Source organism: Amblyraja radiata, chromosome 19 (assembly GCF_010909765.2).
Source record: "Amblyraja radiata isolate CabotCenter1 chromosome 19, sAmbRad1.1.pri, whole genome shotgun sequence".
NCBI lineage: Eukaryota > Metazoa > Chordata > Chondrichthyes > Rajiformes > Rajidae > Amblyraja > Amblyraja radiata.
The window spans coordinates 3,695,434-3,714,856 of record NC_045974.1 but is presented as its reverse complement, the minus strand read 5'-3'; the positions used below and the strand labels follow the sequence as shown (position 1 = coordinate 3,714,856).

The 19,423-nt window shown below is 44.1% G+C and overlaps 1 protein-coding gene across 1 annotated transcript in view; it reads left to right on the top strand.

The window, feature by feature from the left end:
- The first annotated feature begins 3,114 nt into the window (after positions 1-3,114).
- itfg2 (integrin alpha FG-GAP repeat containing 2) overlaps positions 3,115-19,423 on the top strand; it is a 36,790-nt gene continuing 20,481 nt past the window's right edge. The window contains exons 1-8 of the mRNA XM_033037475.1: positions 3,115-3,285; positions 4,860-4,955; positions 6,460-6,501; positions 8,494-8,668; positions 9,184-9,314; positions 10,183-10,331; positions 14,154-14,248; positions 18,766-18,819. Coding sequence (XP_032893366.1) covers positions 3,190-3,285; positions 4,860-4,955; positions 6,460-6,501; positions 8,494-8,668; positions 9,184-9,314; positions 10,183-10,331; positions 14,154-14,248; positions 18,766-18,819 — 838 coding nt within the window. The 5' untranslated portion in view covers positions 3,115-3,189. The remainder of the gene's footprint in view (positions 3,286-4,859; positions 4,956-6,459; positions 6,502-8,493; positions 8,669-9,183; positions 9,315-10,182; positions 10,332-14,153; positions 14,249-18,765; positions 18,820-19,423) is intronic.

Below are 19,423 nucleotides of genomic sequence, written 5' to 3'. Positions count from 1 at the left end.
TATAGGGACAGGTGTTGCATCTCCTGCGGTTGCAGGGAAAAGTACCTGAGGAGGAGCTGGTTTGGGTGGAAGGGACGGGTTAACCAGGGAGTTGAAAAGGGAACGGTCTCTACGGAACCTAAACCTCGGTAGAGAATTCCAAAGATTCTCTCCAAATTTAATAAGTTGGAACTGCTTTTTCTGCTGGAAACCAGAATGACCTCCCTCCCTTTCCCACACCGATCTTTCTGTCCTGAGCCTCATCCACTGTCAGAATGAGGCCACACGCAAAGCGGAGGAGCATCAACTTATATTTCGCTTGGGAAGCTTACAACCCAGCAGTATGAATATTGTTTTCTCTAACTTCAAGTAACCCTTGCTTTCTGCTGAGTTACTGCAGCAATTTTGTGTTTACCTACAGCATTTCACTGTACCTCGGCACACGTGACAATAATAAACCTAAGATAGGCACAAAGAGCTGGAGGAACTCAGCGGGACAGGCAGCATCTCTGGAAAAAAGGAATAGGTGGCGTTTCAGGTCGAGACTCTTCTTCAGACTGAGAGTCAGGGGAGAGGAAGACTAGAGATAAGGGTAAGGTGTGAAAAAGAGACTTCATTAATTGTTCTTTATCTCTCCACATCATCCTCTATATCTCTTGTTTCCCTTATCCTTAACCAGTCTGAAGAAGGGTCTCGACCCGTAACGTCAACCATTCGTTCTCTCCAGAGATGCCTGTCCCGCTGAGTGAGTTACTCCAGCTTTCTGTGTCTATCTTCGGTTTAAACCAGCATCTAGCATTAAACCTTGGATTACTGCAGAGGTGCGTGCCATGCTGAAAGCACGAAATGCGGCTTTTAAATCTGGTGATTTGGGAGCTCTGAGAACAGCGAGAGCCAACCTCAACCACGAAATTAAGAAAGCAAAGCGCGCCCACGGACAGAAAATCCAGGGTTTCTTCCAGGATGATACCAACACCAGGAACATGTGGGAAGGCATCCGGGCCATAACAAACTACAAGGCACCTCAGATGTCTTGTAAGGATGACACAGACTTTCTAAATGAACTAAATAATTATTTCGGCAGGTTTGAGGCACTGAACACCACTACAATGAGGAAATTAGAGCCTCAACCAGGAGAACAGACACTGTCCTTTGAAACTGCTGAAGTCCGCAAAATCCTGGAGGGTATTGACCAGCGAAAGGCAGCCGGACCGGATAACATACCGGGGCGTCTGCTTAGGGGATGTGCCGACCAGCTGGCTCTGGTTCTGACAGACATTTTTAACATCTCCCTGAACCAGGCCATTGTTCCATCATGTTTCAAGACAGCCACCATCATACCAGTTCCCAAAAAGTCTACAATAACCTGCCTGAATGATTACCGCCCCGTAGCACTCACACCAATAATAATGAAGTGCTTTGAGAGGCTTATTAAGCAGCACATGGTCTCTAAACTCCCCTCCAGTTTTGACCCGTTCCAGTTTGCTTATCGCCCGAACCGCTCCACAGAGGATGCTATTTCCTCTGTAGTCCACCTGAGCCTACAACACCTGGAGGAGAGGAACACCCACGTGCGGATGCTGTTTGTTGATTTCAGCTCAGCATTTAACACGATAATCCCCCAGCATCTGGTGAGCAAACTGGCACCCCTAGGTTTCAATACCATACTATGCAACTGGATCCTGGATTTCCTTTCTGAAAGACCCCAGTCTGTGCGGGTGGGGAAGAACACCTCCTCGGTCATCACACTGAGCACCGGATCCCCTCAGGGCTGTGTCCTGAGTCTGCTGCTCTTCACATTGATGACACATGACTGTGTCGCCAGGTCCACTACTAACCATATCATCAAATACGCGGATGACACAACAGTAGTGGGCCTCATCCGCAATAACGACGACCAGGCATATAGAGAGGAGGTGGAACAGCTCGTGAGCTGGTGCAGCAGGAACAACCTTCTCCTAAATGTGAACAAAACCAAGGAGATTGTCGTCGATTTCAGAAGGAAAATTCAGCCCAGTCACACTCCACTTTGCATCAACAACTCAGCAGTGGAGCAGGTGAAAAAGACCAAGTTCCTGGGGGTGCATATAACGGACACCTTAAACTGGTCCACAAACATTACATCTCTGGCAAAACGGGCACAGCAGCGGTTGTACTTCCTCCGCAGGTTGAGAAGTTTACACCTCCACCCTCCCATCCTCGCCACCTTCTACAGAAGCACAATTGAGTCGGTCATGACCAGCTGCATCTCTACGTGGTGCGGCAGCTGTACAGCTGCGGACTGGAAGTGCCTTCAGAGAGTGGTGAGGACAGCGGAAAAAATCATTGGGACTTCTCTTCCTTCAATCATGGACATGGGGTACAAGCGCTGTCTGATTAGAGCTAAGGGCATTACCAGAGCCCCCACACACCCACAATTTGGACTGTTTATACTGCTTAACTCTGGGAGGAGGTACCGCAGCATGAAGAGCGGGACAACCAGGTTCTGCAACAGCTTCATCCCCAGGCCATAAGATTACTGAACAATCAACAAAACCGAGGCTAGAACTTTTAAAATATCGACACTTTAAAAAAAAAACTTTTTATATATGTTTATTTTACAGAACCATGCACATGAGGCATTTTTATGGACGCACCTAGCACTTTTACTATTTACCTGATTGGAGAGTCAAATGCAACGAAATTTCGTTCAAGGTGCACTGTGTCTAGGTGTATATCTGAATGACAATAAAGTTTTCATTCATTCATTCATTCATTAATTTCATTCATTCATTCTTCCTACACATCAAAATAGATGCTGTCCAAGGAATGGAAGAAGGGTTCCACCCTGAAATGTCACCCATTATTTCTCTCCAGAGATGCTGCCTGTCTTACTGAGTTACTCCAGCACTTTGTGTCTACCCTTCGGTGTAAACCAGCATCTGCAGTTCCTTCCTACACAATAATAAAAAACCTAAACCTGGGTAGAGAATTCCAAATATTCTGTACAAAATTACACAAGACGATAAAAAGTATGTGAGTGAGTTGGGACGGCTTTTGGTGCTGGAGACCATCCTGACCACTTTACAGCTGCTGCAGGCAGGCAGGCAGGCGCCTGCTGTGAGTCCAGGGCTGTGGACGCGGCGTGGTGAAGCAGGCCCGTTGCCATGGCGACGGCCGCTGTCATGGCGGCGGCAGCAGCGGGCGGGTTCAGGTAGGCCTTGCGCTGCGATGCGCTCCGTTAGCTATGTGGAGAGAGCGGCGCTGGACTTCACCGGCAACCTCTTCACACAGGCCATCTGCCTGGGGGACGCCGACAACGACGGGGTGAGTCATCTGCGTTCAAACAACAAAAAAACACCTCACCGCTTCCCCTGACCCGGAATGTCACCCATTCCTTCTCGCCAGAGATATTGCCTGTCCCACTGTGTTACTCCAGCATTTTGTGCCTGTCTTCGGTATAAACCAGCATCTGCTGTTCCTTCCTACACACACACAGTGTTGGAGAGTAGGTTCAGCGGGTCGGGCAGCGTCTGTGGACAGGAGACGCCCTGCTTCAGACTAAATCCTCTTGAGTTATTCCAGCACTTAGTCAGTGTTTTTCAAAGATCACTGAGTAGATCTTTGGTGTTTTTTGTCCTGCAAACCTGCCTCTGCTGTACTTTGTGTGTCTAAATGGTTTTGGATCCTGCTTATACCCTGGGATAACCACCCAGGACCTGGGTTCAGCACCACATTAGCACAGGGACCAGTCCAGTAATGTTTAAATGATCTGTACCTATTAAGATACCTACCTTACCTGTATGAGGCTAATCCCCTTTAATGGTCACAGAAAATGTACCAGCAACAGGCCTGAATCACCAGCCTTTTTGTGTTACTTCGGCCTCTTATGTCTATCTTCGATTTAAACCAGCATCTTGCAGTTATTTCTTACACACTGAAACTTCCTGATCTTTGCAGGAACAAGATCAATGTTGGAGAGGCCCCTCTAATAATCACGGAAAAATCAAATTGTTGTCCTTAATATGTAAGAAAACAGTGTGAAAGTCAAAACAGTCCATAACGTTCACAGGAAGAGTGTTAATGGCAGAATATAATGCCTCAATATTTCCAGGAAGTAAACCAATGTCAAAAAGGAGCAGTTACATTTACAGAGACAATGCCAATTCTGAGTGATATGGGTATACTAACAGTGGTAGACAAAAGTGCTGGAGAAACTCAGTGGGTGCAGCAACAGTGCCCAGTTATTCTCCTTCAACATTGACAGGAGCTAAAACATTATCAACCCAGAATACCACTGTTTACTGGATTTGTAGCTGTGTTAGTCCAGCCCTGTGAACATCACCAGCGTCAGGCAAGATACATTAATGTTTGTAGGAAATATGCCAGTGTCTGGTCCTGCAGGAAAGGGCTCCAGTGTTTGGTCAGAATCCCTTAATATTTACAGGAACTCGACCATGGCCAGACCAAATCCTCTCTGAACAAGTAATGCCAATGACAGTCTGGCAAGCCTTTTTACAGCCTGTACCACCGAAAGGCGGAAACCCTTGTATATTGAGGAACTATACCAATGACATGCCAAAGCCCATCTCTTTGCAGATGCTTTTTGAATTAAGAGCCACAGCTAATACAGAGGCCAAATATAAAAAGTGTATATATTAAAATTGTGGACAGACAACTCACTGCATCATTGAAGAAGGGTCTCGACCCGAAACGTCACCCATTCCTTCTGTCCAGAGATGCTGACTGACCATCTGAGTTACTCCAGTGTTTTGTGTCTGTCATTACTGATTAACTTCTCTAAACACAGATTTAAAACTCAAGTTATAGCCTTTGAGTAGTATCCATTTCCATCAAAGCTTGTGTTGATTCCTTCTGCTTTCCTTTTGATTCTGTTACAGTTGAATGAACTGGTGGTTGGGGATACCAATGGGAAACTATACGTATACAAAAACGATGACTGCAAGCCATGGATCACACGGTCTTGCATTGGGATGGTATGAACAGATTTTTTTTCACTTTTTCCCTTTCTTACTGAAACAAGCTGACTCGTTTTCACCATTTCTACCCTTTGTAATCATCGATGTGCTAAAACAAATGTGCTAAAACTTTGAAATGGGAAAGATGGGCCAATCCAATTAATGTTCTTCTTTCTAGCACTGTCCACATTCTCACCACCCTATTAAATTAACAGAAGAGATTTGCTAGGATAGTAATCAGAATGAAGGAATTGAGACCCTAGAGAATTTGAAATTGTTCTTCGTGAGACAGAGGTGGGTATGGGGAGATTAAATAAAGGGCTTAAAATAATTTGGATTTTGATGGAGTTGATTGGAGGCGATGGGATGGGAATTGTTTCCATTGAGAGGGTGGGTAGGCAGGTGACATATTGGATTAATTGACAAGAGACCCTTGGGAAATTTAGATTTATTTGGAATACATTACCTAAGAGGGTGAGAGAAGGCCACCAAAAATTGCAGAGACTTGTGGATGTAGCCCAGTTCATCGCACAAACCAGACTTCCCATTCGTGACTCCATCGAACCCAGCCGATATAATGATGGTCAATCCATCTTCTCCACACTCCCGTGGGCCAGAAGATCCAAAAAATTGATAGCAACAAACCACGAGACTCAGGAGAAATTTCTTCCACGCAGTTATCAGATCTTTGAACTATCTTTCCATAACCGATTTTCCAAGCTACTTAATTGGGAGCTTTTTGCTGTACTCATTCACACAAAGAATTGGTTCATAAGTTCAAAGGTTATAGGAGCAGAATTAGTCCATTTGCATGTATACTCTGCCATACATTTGTGGCTGTTCCATCTTTCCCTCTCAACCCCATTCTCCTGCCTTCTCCCCATAACCCCTGACCCCCTTACTGACCATTTTTTTGTGTGGTTAACACAGTGTCAAGTGATTTGTCCGTGAGTGGCAATTTATTTCCTGCTGCGTAGTTTTTCTCTTCCACCAAACTGAAATAAAAGACGTAGAATGTATTTATTATTATGTTGAAGTGTTTCAAGTACAAATAGAGCTCTGGTAGAATTACTTTCTTTTTAATAAAGATCAAGTTTATTTTAACCAGAGTTCTGGCTGCAATTATTTAATCTACAGAATATGTTACATCTTTAATATTTTAGATTTAAAGTTAACACTTTTTTGGGCTTTATGCTCGAACAACAAAACTTTCATATTGAATGTGCAATTTTAAATACGCAAACTTGTTGGCACACAAATGGCAATTAAAAAAGAATTGTATCAATTTGTTCTTGGTTGTCTTTAGAATTGTTCAGATTGGATATGCATCTTTAAAGAGTTGTTCAAGAAAGGTGAAAATGTTATCAACACAGTCAGATTTAGAGCTGTCATTTCAAACATTCTACATGTGGTAGATTGGATATAATAAAATGTATATATGCTAAAGAGATCTAATTGTGAATGAATGTTAGTGGAGAAGTGTGGGCTTCATCTACCTTGTTAACCTTTTCTTTGTTACCAGGTGACTTGCGTAGGTGTAGGAGACATCTGCAACAAAGGGAAGGTATGTCACATGCCTTGAATTGAATGTTAATTTATTTGAGAAATATGTCATTTTCAGGTCTGTGATGATTTCAGAGATGAAGCTAACTGAGGAATTATTTTCTTTAACAAAATTGGGTAAATCATGATTTAAAAAAAAATCAATGGATTAACGAAGGCAGGGCAGTGGACATGACTATTTGGACCGGCATGGTAGACTAGTCAGGAAGGTTAGATCACATGGGATTTAGAGTGCTCTAGACAATTGGATTCAGGCTTAGCTTGGTGGAATGAGTTAGAGGGTAATAGTGGAGCCTTGGTTGTGGTGGTATCCTGCAGGAATCTGTGCTGGCTCGACTGTTGTTTGTCACCCATTTTAATGATATGGATGACAATGTAGTTAATGTGGATAGTAAAAGTGCCTTTAGCATCAAAAATTGTGTTATTGTGGGCAGTAAAGTAGGCTATCTATGTTTACGAACAGATCTGGATTAACTGGGGAAGTGGGCCAAGGAATGGCAGATGGAATTTAACGCTGATAAATGTGGAGGAATGTATTTTTGTAAGTCAAATCAGGGCCGGGCTTGCACAGTAAATGGTAGGAGAGTGGAGAGTGTGGCAGAGCAGAGAGACTTTGGGGTACAGATGCACAGGCCCTTGAGCATGTTAACACAGGGAGACGGTGGTGAAGATGTGTGGCACAGTTGCCTTCGTCAGTAAGGATGTTGAGTACAGGGGGTTGGGGCATCATGCTACAGATGCACACGGGATTGGCGAGACCACATTTGGAGTATTGGGTGCAGTTCTGGTTGAGGAGAAATTTCATTAACCTGGAAAAGGTGCTGAAAATATTCACCATGATGTTAGCAGGACTCGAGGGCTTGGCTTATAGGAATAGGCTAGATAAGCCAGGACGTTTGTTCTCTGGAACGTGGGAAACTTAAAGGCCTATCCCACTTACTCGATTTTTTCGGCGACTTGCCGGCAGCTGTCATAGACGCAGCAGATGGCCGAAAAATGTCAACATGTTGAAAATTTTCAACCACCTGCTGCGACTATGACGGGTGTCGGCAGTCGCCAAAAAATTTGTTTAAGTGGGACAGGCCCTTAAGGAGTGAAGTTGTAGAGATATACTGTACCACATCCTGAGATGCATAGGTAAGATGAATGGTCACAGCCTTTTTTACTGGGCAAAGGAGTCCAGAACTAGAGGCCATCGGTTTAAGATCAGAGAGGAAAGAATTAAGAGATTGAGGAGCATGTTTTTCACACTGGGGGTAATGTTTATATGGAACAAACTGCCAGAGGAAGGTGTAGAGGTGTGTACAATGGCGATGTTTGAAAGACATTAGAAACATAGAAAATAGGTACAGGAGGAGGCCATTCACCCTTCGAGCCAGCACCGCCATTCAAGTTGATCATGGCTGATCATCCAAAATCAGTACCCCGTTCCTGCTTTTTCCCCATATCCCTTGATTCCGTTAGCCCTAAGAGCTAAATCTTATTCTCTCTTGAAAACATTTAGACAGGTACATTGATAGGGAAGGTGTTGAGGGATATGGGCCACAGGCAGGCAATGAGACTTGTTGAATTATAAAATCTGGTCGGCACGGATGAGTTGGGCTGAAGAGCCTGCTTTGTGCTGTACGCTCCTTTGACAATACGTTAGTCAGCATCCGTGGAAAGGCAATTAATAATTAAAATTGATGTATTTTCAACAGAAGGGGAGTAAATTAAAAAAAATAAAGACTGTATTACTCTGCACTACTCAAGATCAAGTGCTGATCTTTCTACCGAAATTAGCATTTTTGTAAAATTCAGGAGATGAATCAACAGTAGTAACAATCAAATCACAAAATTTCACTGTCTGCAATTCCACCTATTTTTGTTGTTGTCTGCAAACTATTAACCAACCCATCTAAGTTTTTGTCCAGTTCATTGATGTACATCACAGATAACAGGATGATTAAGCATAGAACTTTTAATAAGATTATATTTTTGTCCCTTCTTCCAGAACTTTGTTGTAGCTGTGGGAGCTGAGGGTTGGTTCCATATCTTTGACCTCAGCAGCGTCTCAACCAAGTCAGACACCTCGGGTCACCACGACTGCTTGTTTAGTGATGAACAGAAAGCGTTATACATGCAGCACATCCCTGCTAACACCAAGGTGATGCTCATTAGTGACATCGGTGAGTTGAAGGAAACCACTGTTGTGATCAACTCAAGTCAGGAAGGTGAAAGGGTTTAGATTTGTTGTAAAATGATTCATTACAAGGAACAGTGAGTAACAGAGTAATTCTAGCAATATATCTAAAAGTCTCATGGTCTTAAAAAATCAGTGGAGTATCAAAGGTATTGATGGAAAGGTACAGCATGGAAACATCTACCCAGCCTTTGTCTCTGGACCCCATCAACCTCTTCACGCTTGTCTCCATCTGCCCATCCTGCCTCAGCTCATCACGTACCAGTCCCTGTCTCACCCCTTCCTCTCACCCCTTTATACTGGCACCACAGCAACCGGTGGGAGGAGGGTCCAGCAAATGTGGGGGGGGGGAGACTTTCCCTACATCTGGGGGGGGGGGGGGGGGTCTCCTCAGATGCTGCCTGACCCGCTGAGTTACTCCAGCAAATGTGCCCTTTTGTGTAAATCAGCGTCCGCAGTTCCTTGTTCCTACAGAATTAAATAACTTGTTTCTTGATGCAGATGGAGATGGAAAGTGTGAAATGGTGGTAGGTTACACAGACCGTGTCGTCAGAGCATTCCGATGGGAAGACTCTTCCGTTGATTGTTCTGGACAGCTGGTACTGCTGAAAAAATGGCTTTTGGAAGGACAGGTATGGATTCGTAACCTGTTATCATAAGGTACACGAGAATATTCCAAGGTTCTTGTTAGAAGAAGAATTTAGAAAAAAAATGCTCAAGTATTCAGAGCTGAGATCTAAAGTTTGATTAAATAGTTTAGTTTTAAGGAAGATGATGCAACGATGCAATAACATTTTCAAACCTAGGTCATCTTAATACTATATAGCCAATGTGCTTAGTTTAGTTTAGAGATTTAGCATGGAAATAGGCCCTTCAGCCACCGAGTCCACGCTGACCATTGGTCGCACATTCATACTAGTTCCATGTTATCCCTCCTCCACACACTAGGGGTAATTTACTGAGGGCCAATTGACCTACAAATCCACATTCCTTTGGGATGTGGGAAGAGACCAGAACCCCTGGAGGAAACCCACCTGGTCAGCGAGACGGTGTAAACTCGAGGTCCCGGGGTCAGGGTCTAACCCAGGTCTCTGGCGCTGTGAGGCAGCAGCTCTACCCGCTGTGCCACTGTTGTTAGAGGTAAGACAGCATTTGCACACAGGTGGGCCAAAGACTCAGGGAGTGGATCCAGGTGAGGAATCGCAAAGTGTGAGACCTGGGCAATTGAAAGCCTTGCCACCAATTAAATGGGAGGAAGGGAAGAATAATGCAGAAGAGACAAGATGAAGTTCTGGATACAGGGTGGAGCAGAGTAATAAAGTAAAGGGGGAACATGAAATAAAAATGCATGCATCTGAGGTGTTGTGGCTCACTGACTCACCTTGTTGTGAAACCACCTCATGATTTACTTTCCCCAGCCAGAAGGCAGTGAAGAAAATACTACTTGCACATGGTTGCTGTACAGTATGCTGCCTGAATATTTTGCCTCTGTTGTGACAGGTCGACAGCCTCACAGTGAATCCAGGGTCTGAAGGGTCCCCTGAGCTGATGGTCTCACAGCCAGGCTGTGCATATGCGGTTCTACTCTGCACCTGGAAGTTGGATCAAGACAAAGCACCAAAACGAAATCCATCGGGAACATCCAACAGGTAACTTTCCAAAGTCAGAAGACCAAGTTCAGTGTAAAGCACAAGCTCATATCTTTCATTCTTCTTTTCCTCCAGCTAGAAGATAAAATCATCTCATGTTTTTCTAATGTTATCCTATTTAATGTCTGAGCTCTGCGATTGTGCATGGGACACACTTTGCAACTGTTTCAAACAAGACAATGGTGCCATAGAAGGTAGCTGTATTGAGAAAAGTCCACTTAACTTACAAAGTTCATGAAAGTTAAATAGGGATCTATTTCCTTACAATTTGATGTTGTTTTAGCAAGAACATAAGATCAATGTCTGTGCAATCATCGCCAGGAACAATGATTTCCTAGTGTAGAATTCATTTGCTTAATAGCCCTGTCCCACGGTACGAGTTAATTCCAAGAGCTCTCCCGAGTTTGCCCTGATTCGAACTCGGAGATTTACGGTAATGGCCGCTCGTCGGTACTCGGGGCTCTCGTGGACATTTTTCAACATGTTGAAAAATCTTCACGAGTCTTCCCGTGCTTACCTGCCGTTAGCGAGTCTTCCCGAGTACCTGCCGTTAGCGGTACGAGCCGCTAGGAGACATCCCCGAGCTCCGACGTACCCAATACGTTCATTCTCCGTGCTTACCACGAGTTTGATTTTTTTTAAACTCGGGAGAGCTCTTGGAATGAACTCGTACAGTGGGACAGGGCTTTTAGTTTATTGACATTTTTAAGGCTTTTTGGTTTGGTTTATTTACATTCACCCAAGAGCTTTTCACTTATTTTATTGTTTAACTACTTATTATCTGTTTTTCTTTTTACTGACATGACATTGAGAATTGCAGAAATCCGAACTGATAGCACGATCTTCGCTTCTAAGATTTCCCTTCCTGTCAGGAAGTAGTCAGCTTGGAAGATAAACGTGGCAAGATACATCTCAAGGACATGCCCTGCTATCATATGAGTATGCATGAGACACAAAATTCACTTGAATCAGCAACCCGCTGTGAAATGATCTTGGGCCATCTGTTAGACATGGGTATTGCTGTGAAGGCACTCTCTCCATGCAAGTTCCTGAAGCACAGAACTGTTCTTGTCAGCTGGAGAGATGAACTCAGTGTCGAGAAATGACATGGGTGGGAACTCCAAAGAGGAATTATAAAGCTGAAATAGACATCAATTGTGTGGAAGTCGTAATATTTACCATTTCAGAGTGTGTTCCTTAAAAGGCAATTGTGCTCTCTTCAAGATGAGTGCACAACCGCTTTTTACGGAGAACATGCTGAACTGAGAAATATTACAATAGACAATAGGTGCAGGAGTAGGCCATCCGGCCCTTCGAGCCAGCACCGCCATTCAATGTGATCATGGCTGATCATCCACAATCAGTACCCCGTTCCTGCCTTCTCCCCATATCCCCTGACTCCACTATCTTTAAGAGTCTTGCACAATTTCCATGCAATCCCGTGTATTTTACCATGTCAGATTTATAATTCCACGTTGGTTTTCCCCTTCCATGCTGTTTCTCCTCCTCAGATTTAACATGCATTAAACGTTCATTTCTGAAGCTTGCTGATGGGGTTATTACTTTTAACCAATTCCATTTAACTACAGAAGTGAAGCTTTGGCTTAGTAGTGGCTCTCCACCTCTAATATCACAAGGGTCGGTTTTGTCAAACCACGGCCGAACTTACAAAGTAAATGGTAGAGCCCTGGAAAGTGTGGGAAGGAACTGCAGATGCTGGTTTACACCAAAGATAGACACAAAATGCTGGAGTAACTCAGCAGGACAGGCAGCAGCATCTCTGGATAGAAGGAATGGGTGAGGTTTCGGGTCGAGACCCTTCTTCAGACTCTGGAGAGTGTTGCAGAACAGAGAGATCTGAAAGTACAAGCGCATGAGTGATGCTACCAGAAAGACGCTACGACTTTTTGCGTGACTGAGGAGACTACACCCGGCAAACATCAGCGAACATGTGGCGACAAACTAGTCGCCTGTAGTTGCCTAAAAAAAATCGCCTCGGGACAGGCCCATAAGAATCCCAGTTCTTAGGATCTGCCTTCACAGAATCAGCAATGCTGTTTCCTGAACACTTGCAGCTACAACGCAGCCCAGGGTGTGCGTGACCTTCAAATACATTTTGGCTGAAAGGGAATGCCCTCCAGCATCCGTACATGTCGGGTTTAATGGATAGTTATGGGCTCTTGGTGTGCTCAAAACTAAAACATTGTTCACAAATTATCACTGGAGAAATACTTTGGAATGTCATGAGAATGTAACGCATCCAAAAAAAAAACTAAACTCTTTAAATTTTCTGTGAAAGTCCAGAAAGTAACGAGAAGTTTGCATGGGCAAAACTCAAAGGGAATTGACAGTATTGCTCGACAAACTACTGATGAAAAATGTAGTCTGCTTCTCAGTGCTCTGATAAATAAATTGCAAGCTTTCTTTCCTACTGCACCTTACTACAGTTTTAAAATCTGCTCTCGTGTTTCTCTCCTGCTGTGCTGAATCTGTTTTAAAACCGTGAGAAGAGGGGTAACCTTTGGGTATTAGATTCTGTTCTATCCTATGCATCTAAGCCCCCTCCTACATTAAAAATCTTCTCACCCACCACTCCACCTCCAGGTCCCTCAGATTGGCCGACTTGGGGCTGCTGAATATCCCGCGGTCTAGGCATAAGCTCAGGGGAGACCGCGCCTTTGCGGTTGCAGCTCCTAGACTGTGGAACAGCATCCCCCTTCCCATCAGAACTGCCCCCTCCATCGACTCCTTTAAGTCAAGACTAAAACCGTATCTATATTCCCAAGCCTTTCCTGACGTCCACTGAGCGAGGGCTATATGTATATATGTATGTAGTTTGTTTGTTTATACTATTCTTATAACAAATGTAAAGCACTTTGGCCAACGAGAGTTGTTTTTTTAAATGTGCTATATAAATAAATGTGACTTGACTTTATAGCAGTGATTTCCATTACATTGCAGTAATATCCCCCTGCCACTATATGGCAGAAGAGTTCCATTAATATTATGGAGACACAATGAACTGCAGATGATCAAAACACACAAAGTGCTGGAGTAACTGAATGGGTCAGGCAGCATCTGTGGAGGAAGTAGACTGAAGAAGAATCCTGACCTGAAACGTTGCCTGCCAAATCTCTTCCACAGATGCTACCTGACCTACTGAATAGAGGGCTGTAACAAGGGAAGGCTGAAGAAGCTGGGACATTCGATGCAGAGTGGTGATCTACCGAATCAAAACCCCTCCCTTCACGCTACTTCAGTAACCTGTTGGATGATATGTTACTGGATTGTTTTAATTTGCATTCAGTGATCCACAAACACAGACAGCATTGTGAATCTGAATTACAGGGAGATAATCGGGCTTGACAGCATTCTGAGCCTTCATTGCCAACTGCACACAGACAACACCAGAGGTCAGAATTATTACCTTTCACTGATATCTCTTCTCATTTTTCTCAACCCAATAAACACACACCTAGCACCCCCCCCCCCCCCCCACCCCCCCAATCCCTCCCCATCACAATAGTCACAACATCCCAAGAATTGAGAGTTTCACAGAAAGCATTCTTAAACCATAGAATGTAGAAACAAGGAACTGCAGATGCTGGTTTGGGCGAAAAGCTTAGGCAAGTTGGGCCGAAAGGCCTGTTTCCATTTTGTATGACTGTGTTCTCCTCTGCGTGACTTTTGTTTTAATCCATGTGAATACAGGCGAGAATGAAACTTGTTTTCCTTGTGGCAGTGTTGCTCATTATAGAACGACTTTGTCTCTTGTTAAATGACCTCATATGAATGTTGACAATATCTGTTTTACCCTTGCAGTGAGGGCCTCATTAGGGACGTAATTCTACATCAGACTTCAGGCCGCATTCATAATAAGAATGTTTCTACTCATTTGATTGGCAGCATAAACAGAGGTAAGTCAGTGGACCATTGTTACCCTTACCAGCGATCAAATTAAGTTGAAGGCACTGCTAGATACTTACCTTTGTATAGTTAATAAATACCGTTTTACAGAGATATTATTTAATCGGTCTTATGGATACTAAATCTTAACAACTAATGGTAACTTGGCCAGCCAAAAGATCCCCTCAGGTCTGGCTAGTGTGTACTTGTGTTTGAAGTTAGACCATTTTTTGGTGTTTAACATTACATTGTAAATACTTACGGTGTGATAAAATAACAAATCGTACCAGCAAGACATGCCTGTTAATAAAGGACCTTATTAAATCCATCCAGTGACTTGGCCTCCATTGCCCTCTGTGGCAGGGAATTCCATAAATTCACAACTCTCTGGGTGAAAAAGTTTTTTCTCACCTCAGTCTTAAATGACCTACCCTTTATTCTAAGACTGGCCCCTGGTTCTGGACTCACTCAACATTGGGAACATTTTTCCTGCATCTAGCTTGTCCAGTCCTTTTATAATTTTATATGTTTCTAACATATGTTACTACAGCACTCTGTTTTTTTTTTTTGTAAACCAGCATCTGCAGTTCCTTGTGTCTCATTGAAATATATTACTCTACCTATTAGACTCAATGCTCAGTGGATCATGATTTAAGCAATACCCTGTGTTATTCTGGACAAATATTCAAGCAATCTCTTGAGAATAATTTTAATTTGCTCTCCGGATGTATTAGATAATGGCTAGAATATAATAGAAAGTTTAAACAGCATTGTTAATTATGCAAGAGTCCTCAAGCATTTTGCAGTGGCCATTTGAACTACATTTATATATTTCAGTCAGTATATTGCTGTTGGATAGTATTCCATATAACCATATAACCATATAACAATTACAGCACGGAAACAGGCCATCTCGGCCCTACAAGTCCGCGCCGAACAATTTTTTTTTTTTTCCCTTAGTCCCACCTGCCTGCACTCATACCATAACCCTCCATTCCCTTCTCATCCATATGCCTATCCAATTTATTCTTAAATGATACCAACGAACCTGCCGCCACCACTTCCACTGGAAGCTCATTCCACACCGCTACCACTCTCTGAGTAAAGAAGTTCCCCCTCATGTTACCCCTAAACTTCTGTCCCTTAATTCTGAAGTCATGTCCTCTGGTTTGAATCTTCCCTATTCTCAAAGGGAAAAGCTTGATCACATCAACTCTGTCTATCCCTCTCATCATTTTAAAGACCTCTATCAAGTCCCCCCTTAACCTTCTGCGCTCCAGAGAATAAAGACCTAACTTATTCAACCTATCTCTGTAACTTAGTTGTTGAAACCCAGGCAACATTCTAGTAAATCTCCTCTGTACTCTCTCTATTTTGTTGACATCCTTCCTATAATTGGGCGACCAAAATTGTACACCATACTCCAGATTTGGTCTCACCAATGCCTTGTACAATTTTAACATTACATCCCAGCTTCTATACTCAATGCTCTGATTTATAAAGGCTAGCATACCAAAAGCTTTCTTTACCACCCTATCTATATGAGATTCCACCTTCAAGGAACTATGCACGGTTATTCCCAGATCCCTCTGTTCAACTGTATTCTTCAATTCCCTACCATTTATCATGTACGTCCTATTTGATTTGTCCTGCCAAGGTGTAACACCTCACATTTATCAGCATTAAACTCCATCTGCCATCTTTCAGCCCATTTTTCCAAATGGCCTAAATCACTCTGTAGACTTTGGAAATCCTCTTCATTATCCACAACCCCCCCTATCTTGGTATCATCTGCATACTTACTAATCCAATTTACCACCCCTTCATCCAGATCATTGATGTACATGACAAACAACAAAGGACCCAACACAGATCCCTGAGGCACCCCACTAGTCACCTGCCTCCAACCCGACAAACAGCCATCCACCATTACCCTCTGGCTTCTCCCATTCAGCCACTGCTGAATCCATCTTGCTATTCCTGCATTTATACCCAACAGTTTAACCTTCTTAACCTTCTTAACCAACCTTCCATGAGGAACCTTGTCAACCATTTCTCTTCTACATCTTTCCCATAAAACAAAATGTCCCAGTCCACTCCTTTTAAATCATCTCGCATCTCATCAAAGTTAGCCTTTCTCCAATCAAAAATCTCAACCCTAGGTCCAGTTCTGACCTTCTCCATAATTATATTGAAACTAATGGTATTGTGATCACTGGACCCGAAGTGCTCCCCAACGCATACCTCCGCCACCTGTCCCGTCTCATTTCCTAACAGGAGGTCCAGCACTGCCCCTCCTCTAGTAGGTACCTCTATGTATTGCTGCAAAAAACTATCCTGCACACATTTTACAAACTCCAAACCATCCAGCCCATTTACAGAATGTGTTTCCCAGTCTATGTGTGGAAAGTTGAAATCTCCCACAATCACTACCTTGTGCTTACTACTAATATCTGCTATCTCCTTACATATTTGCTCTTCCAATTCTCGTTCCCCATTTGGCGGTCTATAATACACCCCTATAAGTGTTGCTACACCTTTCCCACTTCTCAGTTCCACCCAAATAGCCTCCCTAGATGAGCCCTCCAATCTATCCTTCCAAAGCACTGCTGTAATATCTTCCCTGACTAGCAATGCAACACCACCACCTCTTGCCCCTCCAATTCGATCACACCTGAAGCAACGAAATCCTGGAATATTTAGTTTCCAATCACAGCCCTCCTGCAACCATGTTTCACTGATCGCCACAACATCATACTTCCAGGTGTCTATCCAGACTCTAAGCTCATCCACCTTTCTTACAATGCTCCTAGCATTAAAATATGCACATTTAAGAAACCCCCCGTCTCTTCTTCTCTGTTTATTTCCTTTTTTTTCTTTCTCCTCTTGTGTCCGAGTGCTTCCCTTTTCTGCTTCCTGCCTCCCATTCTGTCTACTAGCTTTCTCTATTTGAGTCCCTCGCCCCAACCATTCTAGTTTAAAGTCTCCCCAGTGACCTTTGCAAATTTCCCCGCCAGGATGTTGGTCCCCCTCGGGTTCAAGTGCAACCCATCCTTTCTGTACAGGTCCCACCTTCCCCAAAAGAAGTCCCAATGATCCAGAAACTTGAATCCCTGCCCTCTGCACCAGTCTTTCAGCCACGCATTTATCCTCCACCTCGCTCCATTCCTACTCTCACTGTCGCGTGGTACAGGCAGTAATCCTGAGATTGTTACCTTTTTGGTCCTTTTCCTTAACTCTCCTCCCAACACCCTAAATCCTCCCTTCAAGACCTCTTCACTTTTTTACCTATGTCATTTGTACCAATATGTACCACGACCTCAGGCTCCTCTCCCTCTGATTTCAGGATATCTTGGATGCGTTGAGACACGTCCGAGACCTTGGCACCAGGGAGGCAGACCACCATCCTGGTCTCCCGACTGCGTCCACAGAAACGCCTATCCGACCCCCTAACAATAGAGTCCCCAATTACTATTGCCCTCTTCTTTTTTTCCCTACCTTTCGGAGCAACAGGGCCGGTCTCTGTGCTGGAGGCCCGTCCGCTGTTGCTACTCCCGGGTAGGCTGTCATCCTCATCCGTACTCAAACAGGAGTACTTATTTGCAAGGTGTACCGACATTGGAGTACTCCCTCGTTCCTGCCTCTGCCCCTTGCCCTTCCTTAGCGTGACCCACATGTCTCTCTCCTGTGGTTTTGGAGTGACCACCTCCCTATAACTCCCCTCTATGACCTCGTCACTCTCCCTGACCAGACAGAGGTCATCGAGCTGCTGCTCCAGGAACCTAATACGGTCCCTTAGGAGCCCCATCTCTCTGCACCTGGTGCAGATGTGGACGTCTGGAGGGCCATCCGACACCATGACCTCCCACATCTGACATCCAGAACAGTACACTGCTCTGACTGTCATTCTCTCGCCTTACCCTGGATCCGATACCAGTACAATACAATAGAAACTGCTGGGAGAAATCAGCAGGTATCTGACTCACAACAACTGCTCCCTCTTGCCCTTTAAACTGTACCTTTATTATATAAACAAAAAGCACTGTACCTTTTGCCCACTGTACCCTTAGCCCACTGTACCCTTAGCCCACTGTACCCTTAGCCCACTGTACCCTTAGCCCACTGTACCTTTACTAAAGCACTGTACCTTTAACCAGAAAGCAGAAATGCTAACCTGAGGTTGCACCCAATCAGCTGCTTCCTCTAGTCTGCTTCCACCAATCAGCGGCTTCCCCCAGAAACCCTCCCTATGGAGTGTGGAACGTTACGGGATTTGGTAAAAGCCCTGACCCTCCTCCACTCTCTCCAACGGTCCTGGGCCTCTGTGAAAACAAGCCCCGTGCCCGATTTAAGTACTCACCGCCCTGACCCTCCTCCACCCTCTCCAACGGTCCTATTCGCCATGTAAGCCATCAAATTGTTCAATTAGAACTTGATTGTAACCATGGTATCGTGCATTAGTAACCCAATGGACATCAAAAGGAATATTCAATTGAAATGAACTAATTTTCTATTGTTTTTTCCATAGGCTCTAGTGATGATGCATCCAAGTCTGGTTTGTTTGCACTATGCACTCTGGATGGTAAGAATACTATTATAGAATTTATGCATATATCAATATTAGTGTTATTATATAACTAATTTTACATTTTTGAGGTGTGTATGAAAATAGTGAATATATTAGAAAAATATTCATTAGGTACAAAATTGAAACATATTTCAGGTGTTATCTTAGTCATTTGCTCTGTTATAGTTGAGCCGGCCTCTCAGACAATCTGTTAGTTTTAAAGAAGGGTCTCGACCCGAAACGTCACCCATTCCTTCTCTTCCGGATTCGGAATGGGAGGGGGAGTTGAAGTGCTGAGCCACCAGGAGATCAGGTTGGTTATTGTGAACTGAGCGGAGGTGTTGGGCGAAGCGATCGCCAAGCCTGTGCTTGGTCTCACTGATGTAGAGCAGTTGGCACCTGCAACAGCAGATGCAATAGATGAGGTTGGAGGAGGTGCAGGTGAACCTCTGCCTCACCTGGAAAGACTGCTTGGGTCCTTGGATGTCGCTTTACCTCTCCCCTCGACGCCATCCAAGTACTGCGTTCTCCCTCCTTCCCCTCCCCTTCCCAGCTCTCTCACAGCCTACAGTCTCCACCTCTTCCTTTCTTTCCCCCTCCCCACCCCCACATCAGTCTG